The sequence below is a fragment of the Schistocerca americana genome, chromosome 5 (assembly GCF_021461395.2).
Source record: "Schistocerca americana isolate TAMUIC-IGC-003095 chromosome 5, iqSchAmer2.1, whole genome shotgun sequence".
Lineage (NCBI taxonomy): Eukaryota > Metazoa > Arthropoda > Insecta > Orthoptera > Acrididae > Schistocerca > Schistocerca americana.
In genome coordinates this window covers 430678506-430697680 of record NC_060123.1, presented here as the reverse complement: position 1 = coordinate 430697680, position 19175 = coordinate 430678506, and the positions used below count along the sequence as shown (strand labels likewise).

The window sequence follows — 19175 nt, the reverse complement described above, 5'->3', positions numbered from 1 at the left end:
TTAGGAGAGGCGCAATGGTATTACTCCTGACCCATGTAACTCCTGGCGAAATGGTGCGGTAAGCAGTTGGGAAATTTGTGGCAAATTCCTACGGGAGCAAACTACTGACGTCATTGGTCCCTGGGCTTACACACTATTTAATCTAACTTAATGTAAGTTACGCTAAGGACAACACACACACCCGTCTCCGAGGGAGGACTCGGACCTCCGACGGGAGGAGCCGCGGAAACCGAGGCAAGGCGCCTCAGACCGCACGACTGCCCCACGCGGGATGCTGTTGGGTTTGATTTCACGGCTGGTAGTGACTCAGGGTACGTCACGGACATCCTGCATCCTCACATGTTACCTGCGATGTGACCTCTACTTTTGAAATGGATAATGCCCATCCGTACATGATATGTGTCTCTATGAACTGTCTGCGTGATGTTGCGGAACTCTCGTGGTCAGACATAACCCCGAGAAAACACGCATAGGACCAAGAAGCTGGTAGAGCACTTTCCCGCGAAAGGCAAAGGTCCCGAGTTCGAGTCTCGGTCCGGCACACAGTTTTAATCTGCCAGGAAGTTTCATACCAGCGCACACTCCGCTGCAGAGTGAAAATCTCATTCTGGAAATATCCCCCAGGCTGTGGCTAAGTCATGTCTGCGCAATATCCTTTTTTTCAGGAGTGCTAGTTCTGCAAGGTTCGCAGGAGAGCTTCTGTAGAGTTTTGAAGGTAGGAGACGAGGTACTGGCAGAAGTAAAGCTGTGAGGACGTGGCGTGAGTCGTGCTTGGCTAGCTCAGCTGGTAGAGCACTTGCCAGCGAAAGGCAAAGGTCCCGAGTTCGAGTCTCGGTCCGGCACACAGTTTTAATCTGCCAGGAAGTTTCATATGAGCGCACTCTCCGCTGCAGAGTGAAAATCTCATTCTGGACGCATAGGACCAGCTCGAATGTCAACACTGCCAGCTTGCCTCAGGAGAGAATACGACAGTTTCATGACGTCGTTCCCAACCGAGTCAGTGCATGCATCCAGGACAGCGGGAGTGCAGTCTCATTCTGGTAAGGCAGTTCGTGCTGACAAGTTCTTTGAAAATTTGACGCCGCGCAGGATTAGCCCAGCGGTCTAAGGCCCTGCAGTCATGGACTGTGCGGCTGGTCCCGGCGGAGGTTCGAGTCCTCCCTCGTGCGTGGATGTGTGTGTTTTTGTCCTTATGATAATTCAGGTTAAGTAGTGTGTAAGCTTAGGGACTGATGACCTTGGCAGTTAAGTCCCATAAGATTTCACACACATTTGAACATTTTTGAAAATTTTACTCCATACTGTTATCACTGTAACAGCATCACATATTCTTGCAAATCGTGAGGTTTCCAGTTCTGAGTGCTTCACGTTTTTTTTTTTTTTTTTTTTGGCATTGAAGATAATTACAAACGGTTCCATAAAATTTCTGGCGGGCAGCCTCATAAATTCGACTTCTTCTTCTAATATTTCGACTGAATACCGTCCTGCCGTCTTCGGAGTGAGTGAAAATATGAAGATGCACATAAATACAGATCTTCGCAACAGAACATTGGGAGATAGTTGAATAGGTCGTTCAGGAAACACAAAATGGCGTGTGCGCTCACCAGAATTATTGCCTCTGGACTTACAGAGGTAGGTAAAAATTAAAAACGTCAGTCGACGAATCCGGAAGACAGCAAAAGTCTTGTAACACAAGACTGTGTGCGATAAATCCAGGTGAAATTCAGGGTGCAATGTTGTATCTAGGGACCACTTCAAAGAATAATCGATGTTTTGATCATCTGACAGGACGATAATAATACCAAACACACGACTCCTATAAAAGGGCAAAGTGAACGCAGATCTAGTCAGCGTGGCAGCCCCGATATACAGTACCATTACAAGAAATCAAAAGTGTGTGAAATCTTATGGGATTTAACTGCTAAGGTCATCAGTCCCTAAGCTTACACACTACCTAACCTAAATTATCCTAAGGACAAACTCACACAGGGAGGACTCGAACCTCCGCCGGGACCAGCCGCACAGTCCATGACTGCAGCGCCTGAGACCGCTCGGCTAATATCGCGCGGCCCGTTACAAGACCCGCCAGGTTAGCCGAGAGCGCTAATGCGCTGCTTCCTGGCCTCGGGTAGGCGCGCCGGCCCCGGTTCGAATCCACCTGGCTGACTACCGACGAGGGCCGGTGCGCCGGCCAGCCTGACTGCGGTTTTTAGGCGGTTTTCGACATCCCACTAGGTGAGTAGCGCGCTGGTCCCCACGTCCCGCCTCCGTTACACGACGCTCAAACATTTCCAACACGTTCGCACTGTTTCATGATGCACACTAGATGCAGACAGATGGACTAATTTCATCCCGAGGGATACGGGGTGGCGGCAGGAAGGGCATCCGGCCACCCCTTCAAAGTAACCATGCCAAAGCCGATTGTAACCACGCCGACCTTGCGAAGACTGCGGGACAAAGACGCAAGCGATAGACGGAAACAGTACTCTTCGGAATGCTGTCACGCCCTGGAAGTAATTACGATAGTGTCTCACAAGGCACGACACTTAATTACTGACCAAAACTTTTCTTAGAGAATACTCTTCGTACAATATCACTGTGATTATGTTTCTCATCTTAAAATTGGACTGTTCACTATTTCTATTTTTCTTCTTTTTTCACAGTTCAGCACACCTTCTTCCTGTTTTCATGCCTCATCTGTTTCAGTTTTTGACAAGCTATCCACTGGGCCATCTTACCACAAGATCTGAATGGGATGCTATGAGGAGTTTCCCATTTCAGTCTGGAAACCAAGAGTGGTGCCTGATTTCTGTATACAGGTTTATTCTTATTAACGTTTAAAACCTCCGAAGCGACGTAGATGACGCTGAGACAAGTGATTTAGTATAAGACACACGGGGTCGAAAATGTAGAAAAATATCCCAGACGCGGATGACAAATGTTTAACATGTGACGTCACCAGATAACGCACCTCTTCGAACCAGCAGCATTTGGGCTTGTCTACATCTACATCTACATCTAGATGGATACTCTGGCAGAGGGTTCATCGAACCACCTTCACAATTCTCTATTATTCCAATCTCGTATAGCGCGTGGAGAGAATGAACGCTTATATCTTTCCGTATGAGCTGATTTCCCTTGTTTTATCTTGGTGATCGTTCCTCCCTATGTAGGTCGGTGTCAACAAAATATTTTCGCATTCGGAGGAGAAAGCTATCGCACCTAATCTCGCCACTAGAGGGTAGTGCTCCGCTAGATTGATCCGTTTACGATTTTGCATTATCCAATGTGATACACGAGTGCTCGCGGTAGTGGTAATACAAATGGTTCAGATGGCTCTGAGCACTATGGGACTCAACTTCTGAGGTCATTAGTCCCCTAGAACTTAGAACTACTTAAACCTAACTAACCTAAGGACATCACACACACCCATGCCCGATGCAGGACTCGAACCTGCGACCGTAGCGGTCTCGCGGTTCCAAACTGCAGCGCCCAGAACCACACGGCCACTTCGGCCGGCTAGTGGTAATACAAGACTACAATAAATTCCATTTACATTTAATGAGCTTGCAGATGATTATCAGGGTTATGGTGCTACTTGCAGCATTTTCGCAGAACGTTTCTCACAGCGGGTTTTACGTTCTCACATAAGGTTTGCAACCGTGACTCGTCCAATGCGTGAAACAGGGACTCTGTACTTAAGTAAACACTGAAGGCAAAAAAATATATTCAGGAAATGTAACACAGTCCTCACACGTGCTGTGTTCTGAAGTCGAGGTCAATTATCGGACAAGATGTGACGTATGAAATGATTTCTACTTTGTTGCTATATGCCAGCATTACCGTATCACAATGGATAATGCAAGAATGAATGTGTAGTACTGCCCCCTGATAGCGAGGGTAGAATGGACAAGCAAGAATTCAGCAAGTATGACGAGGCAAACCCTCTAGTAACATCACGTTTTCGACATTTGTCACCCACTTTTGGAGTATTTCCCGACATTTGCGACCCCATGTGTCTTATATTAAAGTATTTGAGCCAGCGTCATCTACGTCGCTTCAGGGATTTTTAAACGTTAATAAGAATTACCTACACGTTGGTGTGTAGAGTGTATGAGTCTGACGACATTCCATATAAGTTTCGGAAAAATATCATCCACACAATTCCGAAGATTGCAAGAGCTGACAAGTGAGAGAAATATTGCACAATCAGCTTAACAGCTCATGCATCCAAGATGCTGACAAGAATAATATACAGAAGAATGGAAAAGAAAACTGAGGATATGTTAGACGACGATCAGTTTGGCTTTAGGAAAAGTAAAGGCACCAGAGAGACAATTCTGACGTTGCAGTTGATAATGGAAGAAAGTCTGAAGAACAATCAAGACACGTTCATAGGATCTGTCGACCTGGAAAAAGCGTTCGACAACGTAATACGGTGCAAGATGTTCGAAATTCTGAGAAAAGTAGTCGTAAGCTGCAGGGGGAGACGGGTAATGTACGATATGTACAACAGCCAAGAGAGAATAATAAAACTGGACGACCAAGAATGAAATGCCCGGATTAAAAAGGGATTAAGACCGGGATTTAGTATTCCCCCCCCCCCCCCCCCCGCCCCCCTCCCCCCCCCCCCCCCACACACACACTATTCAACTATCCAATGTGCTCATCGAAAAGCAGTGATAGTAGTCAGAGAAAGGTTCAGTAGTGGAACAAAAGGTGAAAGGATATCAATTATACGTTTCGCTGATGAAAGTGAAGAAGAATTACATGATCTGCAGAATGGAATGAACAGTCTAATGAGTACAGAATATGGATTGAGAATAAACTGAAGATAGAAGAAAGTAATGAGAAGTAACAGAAATGAGAACGGTGAGAAAATTAAGATTACGATCGATGTTCATGAAGCATATGAAGTTAAGGAATTCGGCTACGTAGGCAGCAAAATAACCAATGACGGACGGAGCAAGGAGGACATCAAAAGCAGACTAGCAGTCCAGGCCAAGAGAGGTCCACTAGTATCAACCGTTACTTCCAGGAAGAAATTTCTGAAAATGTACGTTTGGAGCACAGCACTGTATGGTAGTGAAATATAGACTGTGGGAAAACCAGAACGGAAGGGAATCCAAGCATTTGAGATGTAGAGCTACAAACGAATGCTGAAAATTAGGTAGATGATAAGGTGGGGAATGAGGAGGTTCTGTACAGAATCGGAGAGGAAAGGACAATGAGGAAAAAACTGACAAGGAGAAGGGACAGATTAATACGACATCTGTTAAGAAATCACGGAATGACTTCCATGTTACTAGAGGGAACTGTATAGGTAAAAAACTGTAGAGGAAGATACAGATTGAATACATCAGCAAATAATTGAGGCAGTAGTTTGCAAGAACTACTCTGAGATGAAGAGGTTAGCACAGGAGAGGAATTTGTGGCGGGCCGCATCAAACCTGTCAGAAGACTAATGACTCAAAAAAAAAAAAGAGAGAATCTTCTTTTGTTGTGTGTGGTTGTCTAAGTAGTCCGTCCCGATAGCTGAGTGGTCTGCGCGGCGGTCTGTCACGCCAAGGGGCCCGCGTTCGATTCCCGGCTGGGTCGGAGATTTTCTCCGCTCAGGGACTCTGTGTTGTGTTGCCCTCATTATTATTTCATCATCATCAGTGGAAGGCAACGGGAAACCACCACTGGAATCACTTCCCTAGACGCTCATGCGGTGGACATCTCTGAATGGGCTTTCCCCATGACAAGACCTGCCGTAAGGCAGAACACAAAGTTTTTAAGTTGTCTAAGTTACTTCACCCTGTATTTAGATTAGTGATGAACGAGTATAGGCTTGCTCAAAAAGCTGGAGTTATGGTATATCGCAGCGCCGTTCATACGAGATAACCGTATAGTATTAATGGCCGCATAGTGCCAGCCTTTTTATTTGAGGTAATTTAGGCGACTTGAGCTTCAGTGATGATGAAAGAATGATAAGAACGACACAACACCCAGTCTCAGAGGAGAAAATCTCAAACGCCGACAGCAATGGATCCCAGGTGCCCTGCATCCAGTTACGGAGGCGAACGTAACGTCGTTTAATGTTACGGATGGCACGAATAAGAGCGTGGTTGCTTACGCGGACACTCGGTGACGACCTGGATGCTGACGTCGGCGTGAACCGCGGCCAGCAGCACGGCTGCGCAGAAGGCGGAGAGCAGGGCTGTCGTGGTCCTCATGGTGCGGCGTTGGCGTGTCTTCTGGCGTCGCAGTGGCTGCCCGCTTCTTCCTGCGTAACGCCCTCCGTGGCAGTAGGCCGAGATAGCACGAAGGGCAGCCGCCTCAGATAAGCCGAGCTTCCCCCGATCACTGCACTCTTCAGTCACACAACCTCCGCTTACGACTTTAAGGGTTATCGGCAGCAGAGATAACACTTCTGGCTAGATTTCGTAATAAGTGCTTATTATGCGACTAAAGGGCTGTGTACGGGCCTGACGCCTGTGGCAGCTAAACTACGAGGCTGGCGTGAGTTCTACGATGCACACTTTTTCATTAACCACCTACACTAACGCGGCAAAAGTGATGGGATACCTCCTAACACACTGTCAGGCCACATTTTGCCCGGCGTAGTGCAGCGACTCGATTTGTCATGGACTCAAAAGTCATTGGAAGTTTCCTGCACAAATACTTTATCACTCTGCCTCTGCAGCCGCCCTTATGCCTGAAACTGTTGGCGGTGTAGTCTTGTGCTCGAACTGACTCATAGATTAAGTCCCACAAATCTTCGATGGGATTTACTCTACTGGTGATTAAAATTGCCACACCACGAAGACAACGTGCTACAGACGCGAAATATTACCGACAGGAAGAAGATGCTGTGATATGCAAATGATTAGTTTTTCAGAGCATTCACACAAGGTTGGCGCAGGTGGCGACACCTACAACGAGCTGACATGAGGAAAGTTTCCAACCGATTTCTCATACACAAACAGCAATTGACCGGCGTTGCCTGGTGAAACGTTGTAGTGATGCCTCGTGTAAGGAGAAGGAATGCGTACCATCACGTTTCCGACTTTGATAAAGGTCGGATTGTTGCCTATTGCGATTGCGGTTTATCCTACCGCGACATTGTTGGTCGCGTTGGTCGAGATCCAATGACTGTTAGCAGAATATGGAATCGGTGGGTTCAGGAGGGTAATACGGAACGTCGTGCTGGATCCCAACGGCCTCGTATCACTAGCAGTCGAAATGAGAGGCATCTTAACGGCATGGCTGTAACGGATAGTGCAGCCACGTCTCGATCCCTGAGTCAACAGATGGGGACATTAGCAAGACAACAACCATCTGCACGAACAGTTCCACGACGTTTGCAGCAGCATGGACTATCAGCTCGGAGACCATGGCTGCGGTTACCCTTGACGCTGCATCACATACAGAAGCGCCTGCGATTGTGTACTCAACGACGAACCTGGGTGCACGAATGGCAAAACGTCATTTTTTCGGATGAATCCAGGTTCTGTTTACAGCATCATGATCGTCTCATCCGTGTTTGGCGACAACGCGGTGAGCGCACATTGGAAGCGTGTATTCGTCATGGCCATACTGGCGTACCACCGGGCGTGATGGTATGGGGTGCCATTGGTTACACGTCTCGGTCACCTCTTGTTCGCACTGACGGCGCTTTGAACAGTGGACGTTACATTTCAGCTGTGTTACGATCCGTGGCTCTACCCTTCATTCGATCCCTGTGAAACCCTACATTTCACCAGGATAATGCACGACCGCATGTTGCAGGTCGTGTACGGGCCTTTCTGGATACAGGAAATATTCGACTGCTGCCCTGGTCAGCACATTCTCCAGATCTCTCACCAATTGAAAACGTCTGGTGAATGGTGGCAAGGAAAGGAGTGGCGTTTGCGTAGAGTTGTCATTAGTAATAGAGAAGCAATACTACGTGAAATTACCGCAGAAATCAATCTGGGACGTACGGAGAACGTATCCGTTAGGACCGTAGGCGAAATGTGGTGTTATTGGGCAACGGCAGCAGATGACTAATGCAACTGCCTTTGCTAACAGCACAGCATCGCCTGCAGCGCCTCTCCAGGGCTGGTGACGGAATCAGTTGGACCCCAGACGACTGGAAAACCGTGACCTGCTTAGATGAGTCCTGCTTTCAGTTGGTAAGAGCTGGTGATGAGGTTCGAGTGTGGTGAAGACCCCCAAAAACCACAGACCCAAGCTAGCAATAAGACACTGCTCAAGCCAGTGGTGATCCATAATGGTGTGGGCTGTGTCTGCATGGAATGGACTGGGTCCTCTGGTCGAGCTGAACCTATCATTAACTGGAAATGGTTCTGTTCGGCTACAATGACGGAATTTTTATGGATGAATTGCGCCATGGGCCGAGTCACAATCGTTAGCGATTGGTTTGAAGAAGACTCTGGATAATTCCAGCGACGGTTTGGCCCGTCATACCCTACTGGCCACTAAAATTTCTACACCAAGAAGAAATGCAGATGATAAACGGGTATTCATTGGACAAATATATTATACTAGAACGGGCATGTCATTATATTCTCACGCAATTTGGGTGCATAGATCCTGAGAAATCAGTACTCAGAACAACCACCTCTGGCCGTAATAACGGCCTTGATACGCCTGGGCAAACAGAGCTTGGATGGCGTGTACAGGTACAGCTGCCCATGCAACTTCAACACGAAACCACAGTTCAACAAGAGTAGTGACTGGCGTATTGTGACGAGCCAGTAACTCCGCCACCATTCATCAGACGTTTTCAGTTGGTGAGAGATCTGGAGAATGTGCTGGCCATGGCAGCAGTCGAACATTTTCTGTATCCAGAAAGGCCCGTACAGGACCTGCAACATGCGGTAGTGCATTATCCTGCTGAAATGTAGGGTTTCGCAAGCATCGAATGAATGGTAGAGCTACGGGTCGTAATAGATCTGAAATGTAACGTCCACTGTTCAAAGTGCCATCAATGCGAACAAGAGGTGACCGAGACGTGTAACCAATGGCACTCCATACCATCACGCCCAGTAATACGCCAGTATGGCCATGACGAATACACGCTTCCATTGTGCGTTCACCGCGTTGTCGCCAAACACGGATGAGACGATCATTATGCTGTAAACAGAACCTGGATTCATCCGAAAAAATCACGTTTTGCCATTCGTGCACCCAGGTTCGTCGTAGAGTACACCATCGAAGGCGCTCCTGTCTGTGATGCAGCGTCAAGGGTAACCGCAGCCACGGTCTCCGAGCTGATAGTCCATGCTGCTGCAAACGTCGTGGAACTGTTCGTGTAGATGGTTGTTGTCTTGCAAACGTCCTCATCTGTTGACTCAGGGATCGAGATGTGGCTGTACGATCCGTTACAGCCATGCGGATAAGGTGCCTGTCTTCTAGACTGCTAGTGGTACGAGGCCGTTTGGATCCAGCACGGCGTTCCGTATTACCCTCCTGTACCCACTGATTCCATATTCTGCTAACAGTCATTGGATCTCGACCAACGCGACCAGCAATGTCGCGATACGATAAACCGTAAACGCGATAGGGTACAAAACGACCTTTAATAAAGTGGGAAACGTGATGGTACGCATTTCTCCTCCTTACACGAGGCATCACAACAACGTTTCACCAGGCAATGCCGGTCAACTGTTGTTTGTGTATGAGAAATCGGTTGGAAACTTTCCTCATGTCAGCATGTTGTAGGTGCCGCCACCGGCGCCAACCTCGTGTGAATGCTCTGAGTAGCTACTCATTTGCATATCACAGCATCCTCTTCCTGTCGGGTAAATTTCGCGTCTGTAATACGACATCTTCGTGGTGTAGCAATTTTAATGGACAGTAGTGTACCTTACAGCTGTCTAGTACCCAAGCTTATTTTATTTGGCTACCAGTTTCAGCGGTTTACTACGCTACATTATGGCCCCTGACCGACGAGTAGGAAGATTCCACCTCGGTCATGGTCAGAACATGGGGCAGCAGTGCTGACATTGGTAGATATCCGCTTGCTGACCGTACTGGCGAGGGCAGAGTCGGCGAGTCCAAATGTTGCACATATGGCGAGATACAGCATCTAGTGACGTCACATTTTCGACACTTGTCATCCACTTTTGGGGTATTTCCCAACATTTACACCCCCATGTCTCTTATGTTAATATACTTGCGTCAGCGTCATCTGGGTCGGTTGACGGGTTTTTAAACATTACTAAGATTCACCCTCTACGTTTTTTATGGCCTGTGTAAGCTACTTCGACCTATATTTATATTAGGGATGAACAAAAATGGGCTTGCTTGAATAGCTGGAGTTACGGTACATTGCAGAGCCATTCAAATGGAATAACCGTATGGCATTAATGGCCAGCACGCCTCATCTGAGGTAGTTTGACCACCTAGTGCCCATTGAGACGCCCGCTAAACCCGCTCGGCAGAGCAGGTAATAGGATTGTGGAAAGGACCAAAGGTTGAGGTCAGTTTCTCCTTCTAATTGTCATTTATTGTAATTTAATAACCTTTACAATCATAGCGGCACATAGCCGGACTTGTACCGAATGCAACTCTTTCACGGCTGAAGGTCTCCAAAGAAATCTTAGCAAATCAACAAGATAAAAATGCAATTAAAGAGGTAAAGAAAATAAATAAAAAAAGACTTATCACGGCTACGTGGAAAGGCTTACGGCTAAGCAGATAGAACACACATATGCAAGGTGCAATACCAATGGCTGAAGGCCACAATTAAGTTTCAAAATTTTAAAATATATTACCATATTCCTTTAAAGGCAGAAGGCCGCAATGTTTAAGCTTGATAGATAAATTTATGCTACAGAAGAATGCTGAAGATTAAATGGGTAGATCACATAACTAATGAAGAGGTATTGGATAGAATTGGGGAGAAGAGGAGCTTGTGGCACAACTTGACTAGAAGAAGAGATCGGTTGGTAGGACATGTTCTGAGACATCGAGGGATCATCAATTTATATTGGAGGGCAGCGTGGAGGGTAAAAATCGTAGAGGGAGACCAAGAGATGAATACACTAAGCAGATTCAGAAGGATGTAGACTGCAGTAGGTACTGGGAGATGAAGAAGCTTGCACAGGAGAGAGTAGCATGAAGAGCTGCATCAAACCAGCCTCAGGACTGAAGACCACAACAACAACAACAACAACAACAGATAAATTTAAAAATTAATTTTGCAAAATTTTTATGAAAATGAACAATAACTATAAGCTTTGAATTTAAAGTAGTTGACAACAGATACTTAAACACCGGTGGCAACTCAGAAGCCTCCAGGGAGGTCAGTCTGCCCTCGTTCAGTTAGGCGAGACGGGCGGTGAGCCCAACTACACTTGATCCGTCGGAACCCAACCAGTGGACAGCCACGGACCGACCGACACAACGACTTGCTTGCCACCAATCGGTACAAGAGAACTCAAACAGAAAATGTTACAACCATGATAATCCGCAATGGAGTACGTATTAGCTGTCAGAATTACACACCATGTTGTACAGCGACAACAGGTGAGGAAAGTACGCTGCCTGAAATTACGTCAGTGCCCGGGGCAGGTAACCGGAACACTAACGGCCTCTAGGCAGAAAAATTCCACTGGTACACTTGAATTTGAAACACGGTAATATAGTTAACTTCACTCAAAAGAACACTGCCTGAATTTTACGTCAGTGCCCAGGGCAGGTAACCGGAACACTAACGGCCACAAGACAGAAAATTCCACTGGTGCACTCAAATTATAGTCGATCAAAATAGTTAATTGCACCGCATGGCGGCTAAATTTCATCAGTAGAAACACAGGGAAACCTCCCCAACAGCAAACTACCGAAACTAAGCACCACGACATGAATGGACGTGGCTTCGGTAGTTGAAACTACTACTCAACTTTGACGTCCTGGTTCGGTAAACCACGAACCTCGTAGCGATCGGACAGCTCCACACGCGCCCCGACACTGCGCAGGGCCCGGCAGCAGACCCAGGCGACTGCACCGCACGGAGATGTCCTCCCTGGTCCGCACGAACCGACGGACTGCCTGCTGATCCGTCCGCGACTGCTGCTCCGTCACGACTGCACTGCTGGTGCGTCACCGACTCACTTCCAGACACACGACGGCAGAAATACTGGCTCGAACCCAACCATGGAGAGGCAATACGCACACTGGCTAAACAACATCCCTGCACCAAGAAAGGACAGACCCAAGTTCAACAATATGGTAATGAAGGACGCCAGAAGCGTTCAGAAACCAAATACACGTCGCCCAATGAGACGACCGACCTCTCAGAGCCAGTATGCCAACAACATTTAAAATAACTTGTCAAAGGCAATCACGCCAACTACACACACAACCTCAGTTGCACGAAGTCCAGAACGATACCCAACAGTAACTCAGCACAAACGAAGACAAATCGGGAGTCGATGAGCGCGCGCGCGCACACACGCACACACGCACACACACACACACACACACACACACACACACACACACACACACACAGCCGACTCATGAACGATCGGCGACCCAAAACGGGTCGTCCCGTAGGACGACCGACCAACGACCCACCAAGACCGTGGCTCGGTTCAAGTGATGCGTGGCGACAATGGTCGGGCGAGCCATGACGACGCAGACCTCACAGCTCCAACCCGACTGGACGATGCTGTAATATTATTCGATTTCAGCTACTTTGCATATGAGATATTTGTTATAAAAGAAAAGGACAGCCAACGAGTTGTAGCTCGTAAAAATTAGTAAGCATCACAGCGTGAGAGTAAAGAGCAGGATATTTTCATAATGTGCCCTTATACCAAGACGCGCGTCCAGTGTTTAAATTCTCTAAATAAACACTATGGCCCGCTGGACACAGATATTTAAAATCACTGCCGCAGCGCTTGATAGCAAGAAGCTGCGAAACAGAAAAAAGAACAATCTATCTTTTGTTAAGAACTGTTCTAGAGACCTCATTATCACCTGTACTTTTGGTCGCCGACATGCTAAGACGTACTACATGGCACTGCTACAAGTTGTATTTTTATTTTGTGTAAAAACTATGTGGAACGACGACGGACTCGGGTGTGGATACAATGTACACGCAAGGACATTTAATTTTAAGAAGGAACGGACAGACAAAGCAGCGATTATTGGACTGCGACATTCACAAAAGAAATATCCGATGTAAGTCATGCATTTATTGTGTATTTGTCAATGAGTAGAAGTTTGAAGCCAATTTGTGCAAACTATATTAATATTTTGCAGTGCAGTAATTTTCTTCTTTTTCTTTTGTTTCACTAACCAAAAATGATGTTCAAATTGTATATGAGCTTTGTTACAGGTTCGCTCTTTACCGCGGTGTTTCGATTGTATTTGGGAGACGACTAATGTGTTCAACATCCGATCTGTTCATCTTTCTCTTTCGAAATTCCACTAATTTGCTCTCATTTCCTTTTTTATATTCAAATAGGTCCTTAGGTATTTTCATCGAAGATTATGATTGCGTGAAGGCAATCCTGGTCAAAAGATCAATTATTCGCGTAATCAATCCGTACGTCTCCTGAACACAATCAAGAACCGACGCATCGGTGATCAATTAATAATCTCTCTCTCTTTTCAAGTCGTACTAAAAAACGGCCACACAGGATAGCCGTAAGTACGCGATCTAGCGTTAGGTTGCATTTTATCAGTAAATATTACCAACCAACAGTTACAGCATCACTATTATTAATAAGCAAGTTCCTAACCACAGATGTGGCGCCCGAACAGGGACATGACTAAAACTAATCTGTTCTCTTTACTTGTCACGCAACCAACTGGGGGTTATTTGGAAGTGAGTCGCAGAAAAATCAGTAAAAAAAAAATCGCAGTACGAAACCACAACAGCCGTAAATTGCAACGAAAAGTGAGTACGACTTTTCATTAAGTTTGAAGCTTTGCGTACTACGTATTCAATCGGCTAATGAGAATTCGTTCTCTACGCTTTATTCTTTTTCCTTTCGCTCTCTAAATTCCAAATTTCCGTTGCCTTTTTCCAGTTAGGTCTCTTTCACATCATTTCGCTTAAAATAGAAATAGTTAATCAAAATTTCCATTGTTATAAATTTTAATGGATCAAAATGACCGCTATATACACCAGTATCAGTGCTGTATAAGTGTTTTTCATTTATTTTATCTCTCCAGGTGCTATATGGGCATCTTCGTGTGCTAGAGTTTCAGTTGTTCATAAACGCGCAAGCAACACCTGAGAAATCACGACGCGAAATCATTGGCGCGCCTGACAAGTGAAAATCATAATTATAAATTATCTTTTCTGGCTCGTGTGATGTAACTACGCTAAATTTAAGATGGCAGATGAGCATCCCATACAACTTATACCGCGCGCAGGTGTAAACAAACTTGAATCTCGCAGTGAAGGAACAACAGACGACGAAGCGACCCGAGAGGTATCGACGCCACAGCCCGCGTCGCAACCGCGTGAATGCTCGTTGTCAAATGTACTAAAATTGTTTGCTGATATGAAAACCTGTTTTGAAGCACACATGGGACAGTTAACAAAAAAAAGTGACAATATTGAAATGCAGATCAGTCAGTTAACAAACAAAAGTGACAGTATTGAAGTTCACATTGGTAATCTTAGAAGCCAAATAGCGGAAGTTGATACCAGATTACAGGAACAGAACAGAGCTGTAGACAGCAGGTTCAACAGTTTAGAATTGAGGATAGAGGACACTCAAGTGCGAGTGACCAATATAAATTCTGTTATTACCGACATCCAAACACAAATCAAAAGTTCGAATGACACCGTGGAGGAAAAAATTAAAGCCATTACCACTGCTTACGCAAGCGAGCTAAACGCAAGCGTACATGCAAAAATAGACAGTGTTCTTTCCATGGTGGATTCCGCCGATACCAACATTGGTAGAAAGTTTACAGATTTGCAGACCCAAGTCGATGTGTGTAAATCAACAGCGAGTGACCCTTTAAAACATCAGAATGATGTTTCAAAAAGAGTAGGCCAATTGACAGAAGGTGTCAGCCACATTGCCGAGCGAGTAGAAAACCTTGCTCAGCGAATATCCGATGTCAATATTGACAAAATGATCGAAGATATCACCGCAGGAATAAGCACCACAGCCGGCCGGGGTGGCCGAGCAGTTCTAGGCGCTACAGGTTCGAATCCTGCCTCGGGCATGGATGTGTGTGATGTCCTTAGGTTAGTTAGGTTTAAGTAGTTCTAAGTTCTAGGGGACTGATGACCTCAGAAGTTAAGTACCATAGTGCTCAGAGCCATTTGAATCATTTTTGAACCAACTGTAAACAATACGCGTGATAAAGCTTCAACATCCCATAGTCATACCGATCAACTGACACTCGTTGAACTAATGCGAGAAGAGAGTGTGATGAAACACAGAGTTTTCCAGCCTTTTATACCTGAAAAACGAAATATATAGCCCATGACATTTCTAAAATCATTCACAGGTGCTTTTCCAGAAACATGGAACGACAGACAGCGAATACAGCTCATATTAAGGTATGTTCACGACGAAGGATCAATTTGGGGTATTGAAATAATAGACAAATTTCACACTACGCAGATTTCGAAAGGCATTTTTTGAGTAAATTCTGGAGTTCTGGTATACAACAAAGACTCCAAAAGAAGATCTGCAACGCCGAACCCTTCAACACCAAGGGAGGAGGTTTGAGGCGTTATTTCGAAAAATATCTACGTAAAATTCAGTATTGGGACACGCCCATTTCAACCAAAGATGTCATCATGATCTTAAAGTCAAAACTCCTTGTATCAATAAGGGAAACATTAGTTAATATGAGTGAAGAGGACCAAGAAGCCTTTCTTTCCGTTCTTGACCATTTGGATATGATCTATGAGAATGTGCGTGCGAGTGCGCGAAATAATTACAATAACGGAGCGCCCGCTTCGCAACAGCACGTAGCAGACTGTGTCAACGGAATGTCGTACTAACAAAACACGGGACAACCAAACGCTCAGCCTTACAACAATCATAATAATTTCAACCGCCGCAGTGGAAAACCATATAGTAAATATCCAAACCAGAATATATACAACCCAATTTATCAAAACACAGCGACAATATGGTAACTCACCAATAAATCAAAACGGTAATTACCAGTATCCGGACAACAGCAAATATAATGGAAATCGTCACAAGGGAAAGAAGTGGAACAATTATAACGGGCCACAACAGTCCAATCAGTCAAGTCACTTCACTCCCTCACATCAAATGAATTCTTTACAGCTTCAAAATGCGACATTTTCTCACCAACTCAACCAACATTTCAGGAACAATAATCAGGACAATCCGCCGCATGCTTTTTTTTAACACCGCCAGTCATAATAGTCAAGGAAACCCGATCATTTTTTACACACAGGCGAACAAAGCATCAAACGCAATGTAAAATGACACGCAATCAAGTGGTGCACAGTTCGAATAGGATACAAACGCAAGTTTTCAGCCTAGTATGACACAAAATACTAATCAAGTAGAAATAACTGACATTTCAACTCCACCCAAGTCGGAAAACCATTAGCAGTTTCTTTATGCCTTCACGGGGAAGCTGCGGAACAAAATTACAACACCCTGAAGTAGCCTTAGACGACGAGATAAGACAAGCTCTCATATCTTTAACCACTCATGCCAACCTAAGAAAAAGGGCGCATGACAAACACATTAGCAAAGTCTTATCATGCTATTAAAAACCCACTTCAAACCATCTTTGATTCATCATAAGAATCGCAAGAGGCAGCACTTGTATGAAGGACCATTTATTACACTAAAAAAACCGCACATTGGTTGCTATCTATTAGCTGGCCCTGTAGCTGGACGAATAAAAGGATTGTTTCATCACGCAGATTTCAACAAATACCGAATCAGCCATTGAAGATATCTGCTAAGTTAAGCTGCTAAAAATAAATATATAGGTATATAATTATAAGGTGTAAAACTATGTGTGAAGTATACGCATACATAAGAATAATGCACAGGATTAACAGCATGTCGACCTGCCTCCACAAGAGAAGTAATTTATGTGAGCATCTGAAATAAAATACATTTATTGCACGAGAGCAAGATTTGCCTTAGATGTAAGTTAGTTTTAAGTTAATTGAGCCATGAATGGCCACAGCCAAAGAGCTGACAAATAAATAACATAGTAGGGACGTGCTGCCGGCCGGTGTGGCCGAGCGGTTCTAGGCGCTACAGTCTGGAACCGCGCGACCGCTACGGTCGCAGGTTCGAATCCTGCCTCGGGCATGGATGTGTGTGATGTCCTTAGGTTAGTTAGGTTTAAGTAGTTCCAAGTTCTAGGGGACTGATGACCACAGCTGTTAAGTCCCATAGTTAAAAATAAAAAGAAAAAGAAAGGAAGGGACGTGCTAAGTGTCACCTACTACCACTAGTTTTAAGTATAGCAAAGTTCTCTCCTCTTGAATGAAATTAATTAAAATGATCATTCGGACCAGAATGATTGCTCGTAAATAAAAGTTGATTAAGGTCACTTACTCTTATGAGGTAAATGTTATGTTTGGAGTGTTTGACAACAATTTTTATGAGACTACCTGTGAAAAGCAGCAGACAAAGGCAGCAGCTTAGCATATAAGAATCAAGTAAATCATTAACGAACCAGGTAGCCGGAAAGAAGTGCGCAACTCAATTATTTTTATTACAGTACGGAGAAAACCGTATGTGTTCATAAGAATTTTACGCCACAGTGCGGCTGAAATACTTACAAAGATCATTTATAGGTAAACTAATTTAGTACCAGAAGCATCTGTTTTAGGTCCACGAAATACGACGACTGTTTCTTTCTTTTATCTCAGAACAGAAGATAGCTATCGGGCTCTGTTCACTGCTAATGCATCGTGTAAGTAATTTTAGACATGCATAGAGAAATGCTTGGAGAGCTGGATCAGACGATACTGGTACTACCGTATCTATTCATTACGCTAACTACTTGTCATGAAAAACTAGGGTGATAATGCACAATTTATGTTAGGCTCATCATTTCATAGGTGATTAACATTGTGTTTTCAAATCTCTTCACTCCATAAAAGTCTATTGTGTTTTCCTCTAATCAATAGCCTTACCTCCCTACCCTACCCAGTAGAGAACTGAATTTTACAGACTGATTACATGCTTGATTATTAATTAGTTAGCCTTCTGCCGCCGAGCAGTGTGTCAGCAGTTGCGCAAGTACCAGTAAGCGGCTTATTTAACGTTCGTTCATATAAGTGTGGTAGTCAAGCTGAAAATTTGTTTGAGTGTTCTTAGGGCACTTGTTTAGTTAAATCCGTCAAATCATTGTGTAGTTTCGTAATTAGCAGGGGCAGATTTGCATTTTAATATCTGTGACGTGTGAAGTCGCTTAGTCGTATGTCATTTGTTTATTTCTTTCAAATAGTCTTTGTACGTTACTGACAGAACAATTAGCCTTCTGCCGCCGAGCAGTGTGTCAGCAGTGCGCAAGTAGCAGCATTACTGCATTTACTAGGCAATCTTGTATTTTAATAACCGTTTAAATTTTGTGTCGAATTGTTTGTGCTCTCTGTAGATTAGTTCAGACGTTCTTTGCACAACAGTATTTAGCATGGATAGGGACTGCGACTGCTGTGTTCGGATGCGGGCTGAGTTGGCATCCCTTCGCTCCCGGCTTCACATACTGTTGGCTTTGATCACACAGATTGAGGCTGTTGACAATGGGCTTCACTGTGGGGGTCCGGACGGGGGTTTGTCGGGGACGGCCAGCTCGTCCCACACATCCCCCGATCGGACTACGGCTATGGCTGCCCGGGATACTGTCCACATTGAGGCATGGTAGAGTGGGAGGTCGTCTCGAGGTGTGGCAGGGGACGAAAGACATTCTGGAGGGCTGAACGGAAGGCCTCTCCAGTTTGTCTGATGAACCGGTTTCAGGCTCTGTCTCTGGCTGATACTGATCTTCGGCCAGACATGGCTGCTTGATCTGTTCTAGAGGTTGCCCCTCAGTCTGCAAGATCCGGGCGGTCGCAGAGGGTGGGCTTACTGGTAGTTGGGAGCTCCAATGTCAGGCACGTAATGGGGCCCCTTCGGGATATGGCTGCAAGGGAGGGGACGAAAACCAACGTGCACTCTGTGTGCATACTGGAGGGAGTCATTCCAGAT

At 45.3% G+C, this 19175-nt stretch overlaps 1 protein-coding gene across 2 annotated transcripts in view; it reads right to left on the bottom strand.

Annotated features, from left to right (window-relative positions):
* The window catches only part of LOC124615720 (venom toxin OcyC11-like), a 51620-nt gene that overhangs the window by 20753 nt on the left and 11692 nt on the right, over positions 1-19175 (bottom strand). The window contains exon 1 of one of the 2 annotated variants that reach the window (XM_047143784.1): positions 6119-6280. The exons of the other annotated variant lie outside the window; for it this stretch is intronic. Coding sequence (XP_046999740.1) covers positions 6119-6218 — 100 coding nt within the window. The 5' untranslated portion in view covers positions 6219-6280. Of the gene's footprint in view, positions 1-6118; positions 6281-19175 lie in introns of those variants that run through there. 2 annotated transcript variants of the gene reach the window in all.